Genomic DNA, 23,468 nt, shown 5'->3' with positions numbered 1-23,468 from the left:
AATCAATGGACATAAAGCCATTGAAGTCAGTGGAGTTATGCCAGGGATGACTGTGGCCCTCTGTGGCCCAGCATGTCACCATTAGGCCTGAATGAGCGAACAGTTTAATTGAATCCACTTACTTTATTTTAAATTCTTTTAAATTTACCTCTGCAGTCAATTTATGGCAATTTATAATCCATGGGGTCTGATCCTGAAGGGTGCTGAGCCTCATCAATTCCCACTGAAGTGTAGAATTCACTGGGGCCCAAGGCCCCTCAGGATCTGGCCCAGGCTGAAGAATCAAAAAAGGATGGTCACATAATCAGAAATTAATATTTTGAATGCAACAGTGAAAATGATTATAAACCCCGATTTGTACTACCTTGTGATGCCACCTACAAATCCTCAAGATGGGTGATGAGTGGCTGCAAAACTCTGCCACATCAAAATTCTCACACAAGTGGGCTTTTATGCTCATTCTTCATTCAGCGCTTGCTTACACTACAGATCCTTGACCAGTATAGCTATTCCAGCAGAGCCCCCCTAATGTAGACACAGTATAAGCCGGCAGAAAGAGTTCTGCTGGCATTGTTACACCACCTCTCTGAATGACATTAGCTAAGCCGACAGAAGCACTCTTCTGTTGGCACAGTTGAATCTACATTGCCAACGAAGCCATGTCAGGTAGGAGGTGTGATTTTTTCCAAAACTACTCAGCATTAGCCTAACTTTGCTCGCATGGAAGTCAATGGTAAAACTCCCATTAGCTCCATTTGGAACAGTTTTAGTCAACACTCAGCGCTTTTAAAAATCCCATCCTGCATATTTAGGCAAACTTTGAAATCTTAACTGAACTTTTCCAAACTCCCATTATTAGAAAGCCAAACAAAACTACCTTATCCTAAAGTAGTGCTTTTCAAACTATGGAGCTGGCCTCCCAAAGGAGGCATGGGAATGTGTCAAGCAAGGGGAGGCCTGAGCTGTGTGCTATTTTTTCTTTTAAGAGCTCTGGCTGTCAGTCCCAGGTGGCTGGGGCTTGTGCAAAAGGGTCATACACATCCAGGAGGTGGGGGGATAGGATACAGAGGACAGCCGGAGCCCCACCGCACAACCCCCAGGGTGACAGCTGGATCCCAAGCACTAGCTGGCTCCGGCTCTCCTTCCGATCCACATCCCTCACCTGGTAGCGGCGGGACTCCAGCTATCAGCACTGGGGTGGCAGCAGCAGCACAGAAATAAGGGTGGTAATGGGGTGCTAAGTCTGCTGTGAAAAGTGATATTGAAAAATCACATTGCCACCGTCACTTCTGAGCTGCTACCCGCACAGCACTACCTATACAGCTGAGTGCCCAGCCAGCAGCCGCTGGTTTCCACTCTCCCTTCAGAGCTGGACAGCAGTATATATACTTATGAGGGGCAGGGGGAGAACATAAGCAACTATAGACACAAAGGAGGGGCATGATCAAATAAGTGTGAGACCCACTGCCCTAGAGTACTGATCAATAGCTTACAGTAGTGTTGCTGCAGTGTTTGGGTACGTCACTGGTATTAACAATTGTAATATTTTTATGGGGGTTGGTTCAGTGCTTGTTTTATTTAAGCTGGTTCATAAATCGATAAATCATCGTGCCATAACTCTTATGGAATTATTTAATTCAGGCAGTTTTCCTCCTTTAAGTACTAACGTCTCATCATAACTCCTAAACCCTCTCCCCTATTCCCCTTTTTCATCCCCCTCTGTCACTTTCACTAACCTGTCTTTCCCCAAGTGCTGTCTCTCACTCTTCTCAACCCTTCTTTCCTCGCATCAAAGCCACTGTCAAATGTTATCACTTTTCCCTGGAAAATTTGCCCCCAGCTGCTAAAGCCCTGGTTCCTGCCTCGATTATCTTTTTGCATTGATTACTGAATCTCCTCCACTCTATTTTCCCCAGTTCTCATCTCTCTCCCTCCAGTCCATTAAAAGGGCTTCAGCTAAAATAACCCACCCCCAATCTAAGTGTGCCACCCCCTCCTCAAAACTATCATCTCCTTGCCAATTTTCACATTAAATTTATACTCCTTGTCCTCACCTTCAAGGTTCCACACTGTCTGCCTCTTAGTCTCAGTTTTAATTTCCTTCTACTCCTCCTTTCACCTCCCATGCTCTGCCAACCCCTCTTTCTTTATGATCCTTTTGTGTCCTCCTGCCACTTCTGCTTCTATGCCTTGTTCATGCTGCCCCCTTTGCCAGGAACAGTATTCATTGCCAAACAATCTCACTCTGCTCTTTCAGATCACTACTCATAATTCATTCCTTTTAGGTAGCTTTCTAATGTGCACTCTAGTGTTAGCTGCTCCTGATGTAACACCCAGATATGTATGTTATTAAAATAAAGTTCAGAGTTATCAAGGTACATATGAAACAAATTCAGAACTAATGAGATACATATGAAACAAATCACCCACATGTATTTGTTGAAACTTCTTCCAAACCTCAACCCCTACTGGCAACAGACTGGCAATTATGTCTGTCATAATTTCTCAATAGTGCTGTGTCTAATTTAAACTGCAAGCTTCTCCAGGCAGGGAACATTAGCTTATTATGTGTCTGTAAAGCCCTATGCACACCTATGATACTATATAAACAGTAGTGTTTTTTTATTTGTGTTTATACATAATGCTTGTAAAGAAAATTATTGTGCCCTCGACTGAGGGAAAAGCAATATTCTTGTATTTTCACTGATGTGATTTGAATTGTCTCCACAGAATCTACTCTTTCCAAACCAGCCTCTCCAACCCAACAGTAGGTATTCAGTATCACCAACAGGCGACCTCACTATTACCAACATTCAACGATCTGATGCAGGCTACTACATCTGTCAGGCGCTGACGGTTGCTGGGAGCATTTTAGCAAAAGCTCAACTGGAAGTTACTGATGGTGAGAAATCAGGATTTCTATTGTTTGTTTGTTTTTAACCAATACCACCGAAGAATTAAAATATAATTTGTAAATATAGACATGTCAGATCATGTAATTCATATTGGCAAATATATAGGATTCTACAAATTATGAATAATGCAAAAAGGACCTCGGTGCAGAGTTTTCTCCATGAACACAAAAACATGGAATACAGGTTTGCATATTATATGAAATTTTGTACCTCTTTAAAACAATCAGTGAAAAGGGAGGGATACACCAGCTCGAAATATAATTTGTGTTAAGGGACAGTGTTCAATACAGTGGAACTGAAATCTAAGATGCCCGTATTCTAATCCAGAATGAGCAATGGATGGTTTTGTAGTAAAGCACTGAATAGCAACTCAGGAAAATTCGGTTCAATTCCCAGCTCCACAACAGACTTCTTGTGTTACCTTAGGGAAGTCACTTTGAGACATATCGTCATCTCATGAAAATTGGAATAACTCCATTTAAATCTAGGGAGCTATGTCTCCGCACATCAACTGAGGACCCTGGCCCTTAGTTTCTGTGTCTCAAATCTCCAAATCTCAAATACTTATTTACCCTCACAAGAGTGTTTTAAGGATAATTAATATGTGATGCGCTCAGATACTGCAGTGATGGGAATCCGACAGATTGACAAATACTACAACACAGTGTGATTTGTCACTAGTCATTTCCACATTTTGTTTTAGGAAAATACCTCAAATGCATTCTTTCCTACATAGCACATGTATCTCCTTTCATTTGAGCCCATGAATCCTGTTAACATCAGTATGAGTTCTGTTCATGGATCTAGGGCAAAATAATGCCTTTATATTACTAGAGAAAATGGAGCTGAAATTCCTATTTGCCTAGCAGGTCATCACATTCCCAGGCCTTATTATTCCCTATCTTAACTGACTCATTAAATATCTCCTGACAGACTTTGACGAATTTTTGCTGTTAAAACTGTTGTTACATGCACAGATCCACTATTACAGCTCCCTCAGAGACCTGCCTACATCATGAAAGTTTGAAAAGATGTCTAATTCTGAATAATCTGGCTTTTCACAAAAGCATATTCATCGCGAGTGACAGGTAGAGAGGTTCAGACACACGCTATAGAGGTTTGAGCATGAATTTGATGCCTTTTTTTTCTGTTGTTTTCCAAAAGCCATCTATATTTTTATGACAAGGAAAGATAATTTCTTCCTTATCCTTGCATCTTTACAAGCACGCACTGCATTTCCTTAAAGTAGTTTCTAGGAGATTAAAGCCTAACCTTCGCTCTGTGACCTCTTTAAGTCTTCTCTTTCTCTTACTCTCTATGACAAAATGATGCATTTTCATACAATTCAAATTTACATGTAGATTAAAAGGTCATTTAAAATTAATGGAAAGGCAGTATTTTTTAATATCTGTCCACGACGCTGTCTGATTCAATGCCATGGCTGTGATTGGAATAAATAGAACATACAAACATTGGCTGATAGGACATTGAGCTGTTAATGGTTGCACCTGCTGTTGCTGCAGAGATTTACTGCAACAGGGGCCGAAAGGAGCAAGTCAGGTTCAAGGATATCAGTGATGAGAAATTCTTCCTTTAGACAGACAAGGCCTCTGGTCCTTCTTAATCTTTATTTATTTCTCTGTATGAAAAAAGAAATCATAATTGACCTCTTCTGCATCTGCATCAGCTTATGCAGCCAGTCAACAGAAAAAGCTCATTAAGGTGTCCATGGCAAAAAGCAAACTCAGCTTGAACTAACTACATTCAAAGGTACTTAGCATTCTCCATTCCTTAAGAAAGCATTCAATGGTGCCTGTATGACTAAAGGAATGAAAAACCTGCATTCTTCAAATATCTCCCAGAACCTGAAAGTCAGGATACTCACTGTAATATAATACAAGATTATTTTATAGAAATATGAATTCATTATTGAGTTGAGGGGTGGATGAAGGTCATGAAGAATGTGCAAAAAGAGTATTTTGCAATTGTGATTGTATAAATAAAGGTACTACTGTATCATAGATAACTTTTGACATTGCCTTTAGTTAGGGAATTAAGCATAAATATCTAAATATTCTTTGTCAGCTCATGCTGAGTATAGGTTATAGAAGTTAATGTTTTTATAAGTAGAGAAATCTAATTTCAGGGTTTAAAAATATATTAAAATATAAACATTTCAAATATTAGCCATATATTTAAGCATTAGCTTTCCAGTTTTTGGCTGGTGATTTCAGTTTTACTTCATAGCCCAGAATTTTTCTGTTTGGTTAATGATTTAATAATAGTGGCAAGCCATCATTTTCATTTTGAACACATTTTTGTTTGATCCCAGAGTAATTTGGATTCAATTGAAATTCCAATACAGAATGAAAACATATGTCATGTGCAGAAAAACAAGTGCTTAATTATACCATATATAGCAGTGTTTCAGTTGTTACATTTTTGCACTTAGACGTCTTCACTGGAAATATTTTTAACTCAAGTGTTCCTATGAGAAAAGATTACTTGCTGTGATGAAATGTGCTGAGTTGAGTGATAATTTTGCTGATTATGGACTGTGCTGAGAGCTTTCAATATTTTTGAAATTCAAATCTTGTACTATCTTGAAAGATCATCACATAAATCCAGAGTCTAACTCACATCTGGAAAAGTAACATATTTTTTTTAAAAAATCAGACAGTCTTTGCAATCTTTCAAAAGCAAAGGTAAGCATGCAGCTCACAGTCTTATAACAGCAGGTCATGCAAATAAACTAAAAGCTTCCATTTAACTGTGTGTCTGTGTGATATAGAGAGAATAATTCACAATTAGTAATTTATTCCATAAATTTAGCCTCTTTTTTGTGCACAGAATATTCAGAAGTAAATTTCAATTTCCTCTAATCAATTCATTATTCATATTTATTGATTGATCTTTTTGGCCACTGTGTATGTTTTTTTACTCTATGGATTAGTCACAAATAGTTCTCTGTGAGTATCCAGCTCTCTCTACTTGAAATTCAAGTTGTATTGCTTAGTTGTGACTGGTCAGATAAGGCACATGATCTTGTTTCCATCACTAGATTACATGCGTATGTGAATGCTTGCAGATACTCATTTTTAAATTCAGTTTTCATGAATGTGTGCACATTGAAGTTCACTTTTCATGAATATTCATACCAGTATAGCTCAATCACACACGTTTGTAGAAAATGAACACAAAAGGATTTGCGTTTGGACAAAACAAATTCACCTAAAAATTAGAGCAACCATTCATGGACTTTTTACCGTATTTGTCCATCTTTGAGATAGATAGACCGTCATACATATACAAACATCTTTCCAAAGTGCTGCTCAAGTGTTGGTTCCTGATTCACTGAGAGACCTATATCATGGGAATCCTGTTTATATATTTAAATAGCTGACAAAAACAGGAGAATTTAGAAACATTTTACAGAAGATTTACAAGTCATAGAAGTGAAGACAATACAGTTGTTCACAGATCACTGGAAATCCTAAGTGTTCATTTAACCTTTAGCCTTAGTGTCATGGAAACCTGTAGTAGTCTTTCACCCATAACACCCTTGAAAATGAAGATTCCTTCTGGCCAGGAGACTTTCAATTACTTTATTGATCAAACCCATTTAAAAGATTATGAGCTACTCATTTGGGCAGTAAAAAAACTAATTAGATGCCAAAGAGCAATATCTAAAAAACAATAAGCTTTTAAAATACCTATATTGCTACCCATAAAACAAGGCAATGAGTTGCTACAAATAACTAAAGACGTATAGTTCTCAACCTAAGCAATTATATGTTTTCATTCTTTTAATCTATACCTACTCACCTAGAAAACTGAAAACTCATTGATCTGCATTAAATGTAAATGAAAACTTATGTGGCCTAGTTGTCACCTGAATATATTTTTGCTGTAGGTATAGTACTTTGATGGGCCATTCACATGTTTCTTTAATTACAGCATAAAATTGAGATTGAGTTTTTATTTCTTAAAATGACGGGGCAGTACTCTCTCTTCAACAGTTGTGTGTAACTGTGCTTAACCCTAATGAGATGTAAACATGTGCTTTGAGGTGAAAATACATCCCATTGTGTTTTTCTTGTGTCCTACTGGTTCCTGTGTAATAGCTGAATTCAGTGTATGGTATTTCAGAATTTCCAAGGCAGTTTTCATTTCCTGTGACAAATATTCTAAATTAGCTTTCAATGCACACTTTAAATTTTCAGTTACAATAAGTTTGTTGAAATCACAACCCAAGGTATTATTACAGCAAGTAGATTCATCAGCCTTATTTCCCAGATTAAGAGAAGGTTTTAGGGTGGTTGCGATGTTACAGTTCCAAAAAGAAACATTTTGAATAAAAAAACAGATGCTTACATCAGCCCTCCTCTTTCCTATATATTAAACAGTATGTCGAAAGCACTTTGGAGCCTTGACAATGCTATGGGCTCATGTCTTGAACAGTTCAACACAATGCAAGCCACATTTCTTTAAGACACACTTCAATTTATTTTGGTTTCATTCAAAGGCATGTATGTATACTAAATACATTGGGCCAGATCCTCAGCTGGAGTAAACTGATGTAACTCAATTGACATCAGTTGAGCTATGCGAACCAACACTAGCTCAGGAGCTAATCCTGTTTATCAGAATATTTTCATTCAGATGCCAAACATACTATTCAGAGATTTAAAGTTATAACAGTATGGAAGCTAAACATCTGAGAACTGTTTCTCAATTCTGTTAGACTGGTGTTATGATGGTATAACTCCATTTCCATTAATGAAGAATCCAGCCCCTTGTTTATTTTACTCTCTCTCTCTCTCCATAAACAAGTCTTATAGAAACAACAAAGCTATGTTTTTCTCCTTCACAGATGGCATGGAATAGGTTCAACATCAGAATTATTTATGAAAAAATGTTCTTGCAAGAAAATTTAACATGAGCATTTACCTCATCTTCACGATATCTCACTGGTAGCAGAATAAGGCTCAGATGCAGCTGGGCACTCACTAGTTAAGAATCTTTTATGAACTATTTTAAGCATGCAACTGTAAAATAATAGAATAATAACAGAGTTCATGGTTTCAAAAGGTGATAACATGATTTGATAGGTAAACAGACAGCTTGATTAAAGCTGAACTGTTCCTCACTGAAGAGCATGATGCAGTCAGTTAGCTCAGTTAGGGAAAGATTTTGTGTTATTGTTAGATATTATTTCCTAATGATGAACATTTGCACATTGAACATGAATGGGAAACATGATCAAATGCACACTTTTAACTAACCGTTATGGTTGGTAGACAACTGTCTTAGCTTTTATCTAAGGCCCTGATTCAGGAGACCATCTGTTTTCAGGAAAGCATTTAAACATATGCTTAACTTTGACACCAGTGAGATTGAAACACCTGCTTAAACTTAAGCATGTGCTCTAGGGTGCTGGAACAATTTATATAGTGGGGTGCTGAGAGCCATTGAATCAAAATGTAAACCCGATATTACGATAGAAACCACTTTAAGCCAAAAGGCGCTGCTGCCATAGGCACCATCTTTCTGAGTTGCCAGGGTGTGCTCGACCCCCTGCTCCGCCCCAGGCCCTGCCCTCATTCCACCCTTTCCCCTAAGCCCTCACCCCGCCGCACCTCTTCCCATCCCTGCTCTGCCCTGCCCCGCCTCTTCCTGCCCCCACTCCACCCCCTCTCCTGAGTGCCCCCACCCTCACTCCGCCCCCAACCCCCCAGTGCCTCCTGCCCACTGCTGAACAGGTGATTGCTGCAGGTGGGAGGCACTGGGAGGGAGGGGGAGGAACTGATGGAGGGAGGTTGCTGGTGAATGTTGAGCACCCACTAGTTTTTTTTCCATGGGTGTTCTAGCCTCGGAGCACCCATGTAGTCAGCACCTATGCATGTGCTTGAGTGCTTTCCTGAACAAGGGCCTTACCTATTAGCTAATCTTAAGCAACGCCTACACTGCAATAAAAACCAACCACGGCTGGCCTGTGTCTGGTGACTCCTGCTTGCAGGGCTCAGGCTGCAGTGCTATAAAATATTGCAGTGTAGACATACCTTTACTCAAATAAGTGTGATAATCTTTCAATGTTTGTTAATAGCAAACTCACATCTAGGTACCATTTCATTGTAACTAAGCACAACCCTTTTAAATGTGTCAATCATCTCAGTTGTTGGTGCATGAATGCATAGTGAGCATTGCAGAAATTAGCATTTTCAACCTCCCTGGATATCATATACGATTTTCTTAAAATCTGTATTCTGTTATACCAGATACTAACTGCTAAACATGATTTTTAAAAGTAGAGAGGTTCAGTAATTGTTGTGTTTTCATTTAGTTTTGACAGATAGGCCTCCACCCATCATTCTCCAAGGTCCAGCCAATCAGACGTTGGCAGTAGATGGGACAGCTTTGTTGAAGTGTAAGGCCACTGGCGACCCACTTCCTGTTATTAGTTGGTTAAAGGAAGGATTCACGTTCCTGGGCAGAGATCCTAGAACATCAATACAGGAGCAGGGGACCTTGCAGATTAAAAGTCTACGGGTGAGTACTAATACGAATGAATCTTTGTTGGGACTGGGTCGTTACTGAGCTGGTGAGGGGCCCCCATCAACAGTTAGGCATCCTTATCTTCAAAGTTGACATGTGTCCCTCCATTTAGAATAATGTCTTTCAACAACAAGCTTTCATTGAGCAAAATTCTCTGCCAGAGAAATGAAAAAGGGAGATATGATTTAACGTTGCTGTAGAGGGTTCAGGTAACACATTAGGAGACAGACAAAATGTGTTAGAACATATTACCCAGCAGTAGGGGCTGGTTGAGCTTCACTCGATGCAGGAGATTGGAGGGGGGACTAGTCACCATCTCCATCTCATTTGATCCTGAGGCTGGATGCCAGTTCATTCAAAGTTGCAAGTCTGAGCAGTCTCATTTGTTCCAGCTGATAATTGTCTCCCTGGAGCTGTTACTGTAGCCTAGGGCTTTGGCTACTCCCTCCCTTACCAGATCCACTACACGAGGGCCTGGGAGAGGAAGATACCCTGGAGCTGGTTCTGTCCTATGTATGTTGGTGTTTCCCCTGCTGCTTGGTTAGGGCAATATTTCATCCCTCTTTGGCACAGGGCATGGAACACTGTCTAGCCAGTGTGGTTTTGAGGTATCTGAAAATCAGATGCCCTGAATTTTAGAAGGGTGGAATTCAGATAGGGAGAAGAGACAAAATGAAAAGTTGTCAATGTGAAATTTGATCTGAAATGAAATTCTGGTTCCCTTGATCGCCTCTCGTCAAACATTTTAAATGACTTTTTAGCTAAAATAAAATAAAATAAAAACACCATATATTTGAAGCATGTTTATTTTCCAAAGGGGATTTAGAATTTAATTAATAGGCCATTTTCTTATATAATTGGGTCCATTCCTGTAGCCATGCCTGTGCTCCTTACACATGCAGATTGTCACATTGAAGTCATTGGCACTCCTTTCTTAAATAAAGGAGGCCTGTGTTCAAAATCTGCTGGTTATTAGCTGGGTACAAGGCTTTATAAAAAAGCAAAAATAAAACAAAATAAATAATCCTGAATGAAGAGACAAAGTGTAGTTTTATGTGCATACACAGGCTCAATTCTGGAATCAGATACATGTGGCGGATCTAAGTTATGCCATTTGCAGTGGTCCCAGCATGTACTGTGTGCTCCAACCTGTCCCTTCCCCACTCGGGTAATGCCCTCTGTGGGAAGTGACAGGAGCCAGGTGGCATGGGGTAATCCTCAGTCGCTCATTTAAAGTAGCTTTCTGGCTGCTTTATGCTGCTGTGCAGATCACGGATAGAGGACTGATTCTTTGATATATCTATACTCTCACAGAGTGGTTGCCATTCAAAAGGCAAAATTTACCAATAATTTAACACATTGATACCTGAGATAACACTATTATGTCTTATTTAGAGTACAAACAAAATCTGCAGTACCTTGTTAGTAAATGTTATCTTGCTAATGACAACCTTTGTATAGATGTATGTATTTATGTATAAAGTATAGAGATACTCATTATAGATATTCAAATATGTAATACGTATGGTGCAGAAAGGTAAATATAGTTATATTATACATTAGTTGTTTAAAAACAATTTTAGGAAATATTTAATTTCATCAGCACTAATGCTTGTACTTAGTTTTATCAAGATAATCTGCAGAACTGTAAAGAACAAGAAATGAGCAGCCGTTTAGTTTTCTGCCAACATCTCATCAGTGATCGTAAATGAATTGTTAACCTCCTTGGAACAAAATGGAATTTATTAAAAAATTTATGCTAGCTTTCCTTGAGTAAACAATTTATCCTCCCTCTCTGGGCTAAAGGCGGGCTTGGGCCATGAAGGTTAATGCATTTTTACTGTAGAGCTGGATTAAACAGTGCGGTTGAATAGTCAAGATTCCCCAGTAGTGTTAGAAAGCAGCAATTAAAGGTGGGAGCTTGGTGATTTCAAACAAACTTTCAGAGCATTGATGATGGGCTTCTGTGGAGTGTCCATGAGGCAGAAGCTCATGGGATGCCTGCCTGCATGCGGTTATGCAAACAGTAAAATACTTGTTGAATCGTGCCAGCACATTAATGTCTTTGTTAGAGGCACATGATCTCTAAAGGAGAAAAGAAATACTGGCAGTGGAAAGGAAAATCCGGCATTAAGTGTGACTTTAAAAGACATGGAGCTTTTATTGATCCTTGAGTGGCTCATTCTTTAATACCCATTTTCCTTTAAGGCTCAGAAAGATACTCCTTAAACCTTCTCAATGCAGTAACATGCATTATTTGAATCAGACACACTGGGAAGAAAGACTCAACACCATAAATTGGTTTAAACTAGGGTTGTCGATTAATTGCAGTTAACTCATGCAATTAACTAAAAAAAATTGATCGTGATTAAAAAAATTTATCGTGATTAATCACAGTTTTAATTGCACTGTTGAACAATAGAATCCCAATAGAAATTTATTAAATATTTTTGGATGTTTTTCTACATTTTCAAATATATTTACTTGAATTACCGCACAGAATACAAAGTGTACAGTGCTCACTTTATATTATTATTATTGATTACAAATATTTGCACTCTAAAAATGATAAACAAAATAAATAGTATTTTTCAATTCACCTCATACAAGTGCTGTAGTGCAATCTCTTAATTGTGAAAGTGCAACTTACAAATGTAGATTTTTTTTTTGTTATATAACTGCACTCAAAAACAAAAGAGTGTAAAACTTTAGAGCATACAAGTCCACTGAGTCCTACTTCTTGTTCCGCCAACTGCTAAGACAAACAAGTTTGTTTACATTTACAGGAGATAATGCTGCCCACTTCTTATTTACGATTCCATCTGAAAGTGAGAACAGGTGTTCGCATGGCACTTTTGTAGCCGGCATTGCAAGGTATTTACGCGCCAACTATGATAAATATTTGTATGTCCCTTTATGCTTCAGCCACCATTCCAGAGGACATGCTTCCATGATGATGATGCTCGTTAAAAAAATTATGTGTTAATTAAATTTATGTCTGAACTCCTTGGGGGAGAATTGTATGTCTCCTGGTCTGTTTTACCCCCATTCTGCCATATATTTCATGTTATTGTAGTCTCGGATGATGACCCAGCACATGTTAGATTTAAGAACACTTTCACTGCAGATTTGACAAAACACAAAGAAGGTACCAATGTGAGATTTCTAAAGATAGATACAGCACTTGACCCAAGGTTTAAGAATCTGAAATGTCTTCCAAAATCTGAGATGGACGACGTGTGGAGCATGCTTTCAGATGTCTTAAAAGAGCAACACTTCAATGCGGAAACTACAGAACCTGAAGCACCAAAAAAGAAAATCCACCTTCTGTGGTGATGATGAAAATGAACATGTGTTGGTCCGCACTGTTTTGGATCATTATCGAGCAGAATCCATCATCAGAATGGACGCATGTCCTCTGGAATGGTGGTTGACATGAAGGGACATATGAATCTTTAGTGCATCTGGCACATAAATATCTTGCAACCTCAGCAACGACAGTGCCATGCGGATGCCTTTCCTCACTTTCAGGTGACATTGTAAACAAGAAGTGGGCAGCATTTTCTCCTGCCAATGTAAATAAACTTGTTTGTCTGAGCAATTGGCTGAACAAGAAGCAGGACTGAGTGGACTTGTAGGCTCTAAACTTTACATTGTTTTATTTTTGAATGCAGTTTTTTTGGTACATAATTCTACATTTGTAAGTTCAACTTTCATGATAAAGAGATTGCACTACAGTACTTGTAATGTGGGTATTGAAAAATACTATTTCTTTTGTTTTTTTTACAGTGCAAATATTTGTAATCAAAAATAAATATAAAGTGAGTACTGTACACTTTTTATTCTGTGGTGTAGTTGAAATCAATATATTTGAAAATGTAGAAAACATCCAAAAATATTTAAATAAATGGTATTTTATTATTATTTAACAGCGCGATTAATCGTGATTAATTTTTGTAATCGCTTGACAGCCCTAGTTTAAATGGGAAGCTGCAACAGTTATGAATTAATGTAAACTGGAAGGTTTAAGTCTTCCGTTAAGGCTACCACATCAACAAAGAGTCCAGTGGAGGTCCAAACTGAAGTCATTTAGACAGGACCAATCTCAGGGCAGGCTACAATTAGATCCCCTTCACAATAACCAACCAATAAGGATTTTAGCATCTTACCAAAATAATTGTCACTGCCCTTATTGCATACAAGGGTTCAATGTATATGTCAAAGTAGCTCATTGAAGTACATCTAATGGGTATGGTCCTTCTTCTTAGCTCAATGCTGACATTTACTCTGGAGCCCCTACACCACCTTGCCCATGCTCCATAGCAACCACACTGGACCCCAGGCCAAAGTTGTGATAAATCTTGAATGTGAATCTACACAGTTCCCCTATGTGCCAAGTATCCCGGTTGCTATGAGGAAGTGAAAAAAAATTCCATACCCAGGTCAATGGTGACAGGAAAATTCCTTCTCTGCTCCAAAAAAGCTGCTTACTTATTATTCATAGCATGCCCAGAAACCCAGTACTAACCAGGGAAAGTGCTTAATGACGATCATAATCCATCCATATATTCAGATTTTCAGTTGTCTCCATTCATCTCCTTAAAAGCAGCCAGTTGGCCGCAGTCATTGGGAGGGGGTGGCTGATCCACAAACTATGTAGAGCAGGGGTGGGCAAACTTTGTGGCCTGAGGGCCACATCGGGTTTCTGAAATTGTATGGAGGGACGGTTAGGGGAGGCTGTGCCTCTCCAAACTGCCAGGCGTGGCCCGGCCCCCACCCCCTATCCGACCCCCTCTGCTTCTCAACCCCTGACGGCCCCCCGGGACTCCTGCCCCATCCAACCCCCCCCATTCTCTGACAGCCCCCTGGGACCGCTGCCCCATCCACCCCTCCCTGTCCCCAGAACCCCTACCCCTGACTGGTCCCCGCCGCCCCAGCTAACCCCCCCTCCTGGCTGCTCCCCCAGGACCCCTGCCCCCATTCAACCCCCCTGTTCCCCGCCCTCTGACCACCCCGCCCCCATCCATACCCCCGCCCCTGACCACCACCCCGAACTTCCCTGCCCTCTATCCAACTCCCCCTTCTCCCTGCCCCCTTACCGCACTGCCTGGAGCACCAGTGGCTGGCGGCGCTACGGCCGCGCTGCCCAGAGCACCGGGACAGGCCACGGCTCTGCAAGAGCTTCGGCACCCAGAGCATTGCGCTGGCAGTACGGCAAGCTGAGGCTGCGGGGGAGGGAGAACAGCAGGAGAGGGGCCGGGCTTCGCCTCCCGGGCCAGGACCTCAGGGGCCGGACAGGAGGGTCCTGTGGGCCGGATGTGACCTGTAGTTTTCCCTCCTCTGATGTAGAGGTTAGGTTTTAGTCTCTCTGCCAGTGGCATGATCTGTCCTCCCACATGGATCACCTATCTCCCATGGTATGGGACGCTGAAAAACAATGAATTGCCATTGACTGTCTGATTTCTCTCCTTTTTTGTGTGTTTTAATAGCACAAAAGATTAAAAGGCAAACAATATTGTCATGCAGATATGAAATTCACTAGGTACACATGTAATCTGTTCATAATCTGCTAGTTGATTTCATGGCCTGGAAGAAGTGGAATACCCTGAGTATTCTTTATATGGAGATATACCTATCTCATAAAACTGGAAGGGACCCTGAAAGGTCATTGAGTCCAGACCCCTGCCTTCACTAGCAGGACCAAGTACTGATTTTGCCCCAGATCCCTAAGTGGCCCCCTCAAGGATTGAACTCACAACCCTGGGTTTAGCTCAAACCACTGAGCTCTCCCTCCCCCCTATATAGTATTTTCCTTCTAAGTATACCCACAGTGTCCAGTGCCATACCCCACTTTGCAACAGCAATGCTCAAATACACTTAAGAAACTTTGCCTTAAAAAAGAGTTTCCACTACCAGATAATGAGGAGGTACCTTTTCCCAACCAACAGCTCAGTCTGAGCTGCTCAGAAAACACAAAGTAAAACAGTACAGCAGAGAATGCTCTGCTGCTCCCCTTCCCTGCTGATAAGGCTATCTCCCGTCAAGTGCCTTTGTCTTTCCCCAGCAACTGGTTCACATTTTGAATATTTCAGCTTTTATCAGAGAGCCTTTCTGACTCAAGGCAGCTGCATCTTTTTAAAATTCAGGCCTTGCTTATACAAATCTACTAAACAGTTACATCACTAATTACCTGTCGTGCCCTGTCCATAACAATAGTATACTGCAGCGATAATATGTCAGAAGCAGAAAGTGCCAACACGATTCAAACATGATAAACTTCAAAATCAATTAAAATATATATCAGCAGATATTGTAAAGAGCATCTTGCTGATTTGCCTCAACAGCCATCTGGAAAATCAAGCTATGCGCACATTGATTTCAGTTCCAATTTAATATAGTTCAGAGCACGCACATACTATTCCCTTACAGTCCAATAAACCATTTTGGATTTAGTCCTATATCCATTGAGATGTTCCAATGCAGCCTTCCCCCAGTGAATATAATTCTTCTCTCATATCATCAGAGTCAGCACTTTCCCCACTCCATTTCCATCTCTAGGCTAACATGCTTTACACACAGCAGGTTGGGGGCTTCTCAGTAGACTACACACTGTTGGCCAACTGCGGTATTCCATTGATCTCAGTAGATTTCCCCAGACCAAACATCAGGTCTCATTCACAGCATCCCTTAGCCTTCAAAATGAGAAATAACAAAACATCAGGGGAAATCAGTCAGTGTGACAGAAAAAAATAAAAAGAAGTGGGGGGAAATAACTCTAATAGTGTCAATGTGACCACAAACAATTTCCCCAAATAAACTCTGCATATCTGGATCATTTATTTGAATATAATGCTTTTTCATCCCAAAACACGTCTCAAACTCCAGACATACAGCACCACTGAAATGCACAGACAGCATCACTGAAACCCCTGTTGTGTAGAAGGCAGCTGCCAGCTCATCAACAAGCTCACTCCACTCTGCATAAAAGTGGAGAGAGAAGAGGGAAATATGGCCTAGGCCACTGACCCAGCCTTACCCTTTAGAAAATGTTATGCCTGAGGACTTTAATATCCATACTAACTAGACAGGACTGGTTTTAAAGTCTCATCTAAAAAGACCCATACATGATAAACTGCATAGTAATACTTCCTCTACAACAGAAGAATAAAAGCAGGTGAGACAACCCTGCTGGGATTGGAAACTGTAAATCAAGGCAGGGATTATGAAACTGAATCTTAATCTCCTCTGAGAAATGAAATCTGTACCCATTTCACAATTTAGACACACTTTAAATTATAATTTCAGTCACATCTAAATTGTATTATATTTTTACTGGAATTCACCTGGATCTTCCTTCATATATAAAAAAACATTGGTGACATGTTTTAAATTAACCATTCTGTAATACCCATACACTGTACCAATGGCATTAACAATATGAGAATTAGAATAATGGGTGGGGGGGGGAGAAAACAGAGTTAAACTATTAAGAGCAAGTAATCTTATTATAGTTCGCTAAAAGTAAGCCACCATTAAATGATTATTTGAGAAATGTCTGGTGTTCTTTAGTGATGTACAATGTAGGCTAAGTCCTTCTTATTTTACATCAAGAAATATTCAGAAAAAAATTGAGAGGATTGTGCCACCTAATGTTAAAGGTTTGTCAAAAATGCCCTTAACCATTTTTGTATGACCAGATATCTGACACTGGCACTTACACATGTGTGGCCACAAGTTCAAGTGGGGAGACATCTTGGAGCGCTGTGCTAGAGGTGACAGGTAAGTCATGTCAGAGGCTTGTTGTTCTCTTGGCTTGTGTTCACTATATTATAGCAGATCTGTTTTAAAGGGAACCAGGATTGAGACTAATATATTTTTGGTAGAAAGGCTGGATATCTTCACATGACTTAGATTTTGGTATTATTATCTCTAAAACTCCATTGATAGTAAACCAGTTGTATTAGTATCAAGGTATGTTAGAGAGCTATATCTAGTCTAAACTGGAGTACCAACAAACTAACTGTTTCCATGCAAGAAGGCCCTTATGGCCATGAAGAATCCCACTGAAGTCACTGGGGCTTCATGTGGGATGAAAGAGTCTACCTAACTGGAGATCCTTTTGTAGGATTGGGGGCTTTCTCATGCCTTCTATTGACTGATGTGTTGACATTCTAGGTGAATCTATTCCAGTTATTAAAAAATAAATAAAGTAGATCAGGCTGTCTGCCTCCTCCCCTCCTTTTTCTTTTATTGTTGTTGCTTTCTTTGGTTTGTTTTATGAGCAAAAGTTTCTATAAAGACCGACAGCCAAGCATCCAGTAACATAAGCCTCTAAATGTAAACCTGACTCTCTGTTGTTATTGTTAAGTTAAGTCAGTAAGCATTGGGGCCATTGTGCTGACTATTGTAAATTATTTTTATAGTTTTTTATCTTTGCTCTCCTTTTTTTAAATCAAATTGTGCAGTCAAGGATAAAAGTTAACTATTTTTTATTTACCCCTTACAGAGTCTGGTGGAGCAACAATCAGTAAAAATTATGATTTGAATGACCTTCCTGGGCCACCATCCAAACCCCAGGTCACTGATGTTACTAAGAACAGTGTCACCTTGTCCTGGCAGCCAGGCACCCCTGGAAGCTTACCAGCTAGTGCATATATCATTGAGGCTTTTAGGTATGTGAAAATTTCCACTTCTAATCTCTTTCCTTTCTAATTTTGTTTTAACCCTAGTGTTAACTGTGCTCCTGGTATGATGGTACCTGTGTGGACATCTGCAAATTCAATTAACTCACTAAAGGCCTTCTCTTTGATGGCATGGAGTTCATTCTTAATCTTCAAGAATTTCTCCTTTTTATTATTAACCACCTATTTCTTAATAGAACTTTTAGACAAGCACTAGACTATTTTCTTCAGGTCAGCAGAAGTATAGCTTGACTATGCATTCACTCATCTGTTACTTTTTTCTTAATCCTGATCATCACTGAGGGTTTCAGATGAGAATGTTGACATTCAAATTGGACAGCTTGAGAGGAGGTAGTTTAATTAGGGTTGGGCAAAACAGATTAAAAAAAAGGTAATGATAGAATTCCCTAAACCTTGAACATGTTGGGATGTTTAGTCTTAAAGCAGAACCTAAAAAAAAAACCTTTTGAAATTCCAGTATGTGTATACCATATGGAATAAAATATAGCATTTAAAAAACAAACATCTGATCATTTAGAGCAGGGGTTGGCAATGTTTGGCACGCGGCTCGCCAGGGCCGGGCCAGTTTTATTTACCTGCTGACGCAGCAGGTTCAGCTGATTGCGGCCCCCACTGGCCGCGGTTCGCCGTCCCGGGCCAATGGGGGCGGCGAGAAGCCGCGGCCAGCACATCGCTCACCCGCGCCGCTTCCCGCCGCCCCCATTGGCCCGGGACGGCGAACCGCGGCCAGTGGGGGCCGCGATCGGCCAAACCTGCCATGTCAGCAGGTAAATAAAACTGGCCCGGCCCGCCAGGGTGCTTACCCTGGCGAGCCGCATGCCAAACATTGCCGACCCCTGATTTAGAGCTTGATCCTGCAAGTCTGAAGTCGATCAGAGTTGAGGAACTGAGCACATAAGCTGCAGTGACATCCCACCGATGACTCTAAAAATCACCATATATTCATAGGGAGTTAGTTTGAACAATCACACTTGAGATCATTACAGATGCAAGATGCTATATTCTGTTTATAGGACAGTCCAACTGAAAACTTAAGCACAGGAAAATATATTCATGCATTTTTCTTCTTTTACAGATGTGTTTTTGAAAGGGTCTATAGTAATTTTACATATGGATTTAATTCAAGGAGAACACATTCTTTTAGCAAGACAATTTATTGGCATAATTTACCCTGTAGTATAGAAAGTTATTCTTTTAACAGGTTTATTATTTTTATACATTTGTTCAAGAGGGCCCTATTTATCATTCAAATTTACTTTTCCACTTTTCTATATCTGTTCCTTTTTCAGGTATTTATTTTAGTGGGCTATAATATATTAGGAAAGGCTTTCACTTCAGCTGGGCTGAAATATTTTTATGGTACTATTGTTTTGTTTCATAATGTGGTCTACTCTCTTGATGAATTAACTAAAACCAGCAGAACTGTTTCTTTTTTTTTTTATTGATCTTGCTATTTCCCCCCCCCCCCCCCCCCCCCCAGTGGTTAACCTTGGCAAGGAAATGAAACCCAACTTCTTTTACAAATCCTTTCTCTCCCCAGTATGTAAAATTTTGTTATAAAGAGGAGGGTGATGAATTGTTCTTCTTAATCACTGAGGAAAGGATAAGAAGTAATGGGCTTAAATTGCAGCAATAGAGATTCAGACATTAGGAAAAACTTCCTAACTGAAAGAATAGTTAAGCACTGGACCAAATTACCTAGGGAGACTGTAAAATCTCTGTCAGTGGACGTTTTTAAGAACAGGTTAGCCAAACACCCGTCAGAGATAAACTTAGTCCTGCATTGGTGCAGGGAACTGGACTATCAGGGACCCTTCCAATTCTATATTTCTATGATTTCTTTTTGCTTTAATCTGTAGTCTTCAACCATGTTTTTTTTTTTCATTGCAGCCAATCTGTGAGCAATAGCTGGCAAACAGTTGCTAATCATGTAAAGACAACACTCTACACTTTAAGAGGATTGCGACCCAATACAATCTACCTGTTTATGGTGAGAGCAATCAACTCACAAGGTCTGAGTGACCCCAGCCCTATGTCAGATCCTGTCCGCACACAAGGTAATGTCAATCATTAATTGTTCACATGATCTTCAGCTGTATCCAGGACTTCTGCTTGAATGACTTGATAATAGAAAGAAGGGTAGGAAATCTCTGAAAATTGAGCCAGTTTAGTTCAGCTGCTTTGCACCACTCTGGTAACTCAAAACATTGTAAACCCACCTCAACCAGCGGGGAGGTGATAAATCCCAGTTTAATTCCCTGCTGCACTACGGGCTTTTTGTATAACCTTAGACAAGTCACTTAAGGCCAGATCTGTAAAGGTTTTGAGGTGCCTAAAGATAAAGATAGATGTCTAGTGGAATTTTCAAAAGCACCTAGACGCCCAACTCACATTGGGTTCCACTAGATTCCTATCTTCATCTTTAGGTGCCTTAATACCATACTTAGTCTCTCTGTGCCTCAGTTCACCATCTGTAAAATGGGGATAGTAGCACTTCCCTTCCTCAGAGGGTTTTTGTGAGGATACATATGTTCAAGATCATGAGGCACTAAACACTGTGTTAATGGGGGATATATAAGTATGATACAAAGATAGAAGCCAGGTTTACAGCTAGTTTTCATCACCAGAGTGGCACAAAGCAGCCAGAGTGTATGAATCAGTCAGGCCCAATATTTTTGCAGAGAATCAATGTGAATCCAATTCATGCTGAGAATTATTTTAAAAGATATTCTGAGACACGTGCGTGTGTGTATGTACATATTTTATGTTCTCTACATTCATCCACTGAATACTAAACTAAAAAGGGTGGCCTAAATAGGACTTCTCAACTGTAGGACAGCTAGTGCAATTAGATGAAGATAGCCTGATCCTCCGTTGGCTCCCATCTCTTACACCTGTACAGAAAGGGTGTGAAATGCTGACAAACCAGAATGGTTGTTTTATACCCAATTTACTCTCTCTATGCTCAGTCTAAATGAAAATGGACACGCTTCTCTGTGGAGCACTGGGTGTGGCATAGCTTTGTCAATGCATTGACCAAATTCTGCACCCCACAGCATAACTCTTCATTGAACAGGTTGGAAAACAGTTATGAACAATTGTTTAATCAGACTTATTCCTGTTCACGGATGATTCAGAGTAATCTCTTACGATTCATTTACAGAAAGGTCTTTTCCTTGCCTTGTATGGTTGTGCAGTGAGGCAAGGAGGGTGTACACAGCTTCTCCACCCCTGCAGAGTCACGCAGAGTAGTAGCCACAGCACTGGTAGGAGATCCTAGGCTCCTCTCTGCAAAGGGACAGGGATGGGTGAGAACAGATGAGGAGTGGGCAGAGGCTTGGTTTTTAAAGGTCTATTGCAAATTTTTGCTCCCCACCCTCACTGCATCAAGGCGACTCCAGGTGGGATTCTGCTTTCCAAAGCAGTATGCTTCCCACCAGTTCCCCTAGGGATGTGCGGCTGTGCACCAGCCCTGACTCTAAGCTCCATGCTCATAGCACAATCTAGCTCTTAAGAACTCTCACGTTCCACATCTTTACATCTGACATACTGACAAGAGATTTGATTTCAGCAAAAACAGTTCTTTTCATTAGCTTCAGGACATATTGTAGTTTCCATTTCCACAAGCTGTTCGCCAGCCACACATGCTGCAACATGTAGAGTATGTATAGCTCTTTGATACCTTACCGTTTAGTAGAATTAAATCATAAAATCAATTGAGAATTAGCATAATGTTTTGATGTGATTTCTAATAATGCTTGGATTCAACTCAGACTCACAAAGGAAGCCGACATGCAGTAAAAAGCCTGTTCATACTAGCCATTGCAAAGTAAAGAAGCAATTAAAGCAATGACACATTATATTAATTCACAACAGGTATCCATGATAACTGTTATGTCTTAAAATTTGGCTTCATTAAATAAAAATGTGGCAAATAACATGCAGGGTATATTGGGCAAATTTACACCATTGGATTGCAAATCCTTACACTGAGCAAGAATTCCTCAAGCCACTAAGAGCACTACTGATCGCTTTGTATGTTTAATAACCATATATTCAGAAACACCCTTGAATAATATTGAAATAATAAACTCTAAATAAAACACTTCCAAACATACTAGGTTCATTGGGAGCTAATAGTTGTTGAGGTCATGCTAAAATAAAGTCCTTTGTAACTTCCAAATAAATACATGGTTCTCTCTGGCATGTTGGTCACCGAGAAGATGTCTAGCAAACACAACTTGAGGCTAGCCCTCCCATTCTGAGGAGCTCTCAAACACCATATTGTTGTTTGGCTTCTGTCAGGTGGTCTCTAATCTGGTATATCTTATTTCCAGGCAACCCCAATTGCCATACCTTTCAGGATGGCTTGGGTCTGATATGTTCTCTCCTTCCTGGACTACCCTGCTAACTTCTCTATGGCCAGCGCCAAGGTTTTCAATGTCATGAACGTTGTTTTGCATATGTAAACAAAGTTTCAATTTCAGTGGCTCCCCTGGCTCCTGTGCCACCCTCCCCTATCCCAGACTCCCTTTCCCAAGCTCATCCAACCAGCCAAAAGTGTCTCTAGCTGTGAGCCTGCTAAGAAGTATAGAAGTGTAGCCTCCCGCCTGCAGTAGTTGTCAGGTCTCCTTCTAGGATAAGTTCCACTAGGGCAGGGGCTCTCCTCTAGCATTATAGGGACTGTGAAGCTCCTAAGATTTGCAGGAGAATTGCTCCCGCCGGCAGATTGTCTTAGCCACATGGCATGGAACAGTCCAATCACATCTAGCCAATAGTTGCACATTATGACATTTTTATTTTCTATTTTTTTCATCATAAAGCCTAGGAAATTCCTTTCAAAAATATGTTAAGAAAGCATTAAAAATGTACAATTAATCACTTGAAATCAAACAATGACTACAGTAAGGTTGCCCGTACAATCTAACTCTGCCCCTTTGTGGCTAAGGGTAATTTTTCATAACACCGCCATACCTAATTTCACAAATAATACAACAGAATATCACACAGTATTCTTCTACAGCAGGGGTGGGCAAACTTTTTGGCTCGAGGGCCACATCGGGGTTGTGCAACTGTATGGAGGGCCGGGTAGGGAAGGTTGTGCCTCCCCAAACAGCCTGCCCCCCGCCCCCTATCCGCCCCCTCCCACTTCCTGCCCCCGATTGCCCCCCTCAGAACCCCTGATCCATCCAATCCCCCCCCTACTCCTTGTCCCCTGACCGCCCCCTCTCGGGATGCCCGCCCTCCATCCAATCCCCCTGCTCCCTGTCCCCTGATTGCCCCAACCCCTATCCAC

General features: G+C 40.5%; 1 protein-coding gene across 1 annotated transcript in view; it reads left to right on the top strand.

Moving 5' to 3' along the window:
• ROBO2 (roundabout guidance receptor 2) overlaps positions 1-23,468 on the top strand; it is a 587,768-nt gene that overhangs the window by 438,962 nt on the left and 125,338 nt on the right. The window contains exons 9-13 of the mRNA XM_065421111.1: positions 2,731-2,902; positions 9,259-9,464; positions 17,168-17,249; positions 17,977-18,142; positions 20,063-20,229. Coding sequence (XP_065277183.1) covers positions 2,731-2,902; positions 9,259-9,464; positions 17,168-17,249; positions 17,977-18,142; positions 20,063-20,229 — 793 coding nt within the window. The remainder of the gene's footprint in view (positions 1-2,730; positions 2,903-9,258; positions 9,465-17,167; positions 17,250-17,976; positions 18,143-20,062; positions 20,230-23,468) is intronic.

Source organism: Emys orbicularis, chromosome 1 (genome assembly GCF_028017835.1).
Source record: "Emys orbicularis isolate rEmyOrb1 chromosome 1, rEmyOrb1.hap1, whole genome shotgun sequence".
In the NCBI taxonomy this organism is placed as follows: domain Eukaryota; kingdom Metazoa; phylum Chordata; order Testudines; family Emydidae; genus Emys; species Emys orbicularis.
This window is presented reverse-complemented; position numbering and strand designations above follow the sequence as displayed.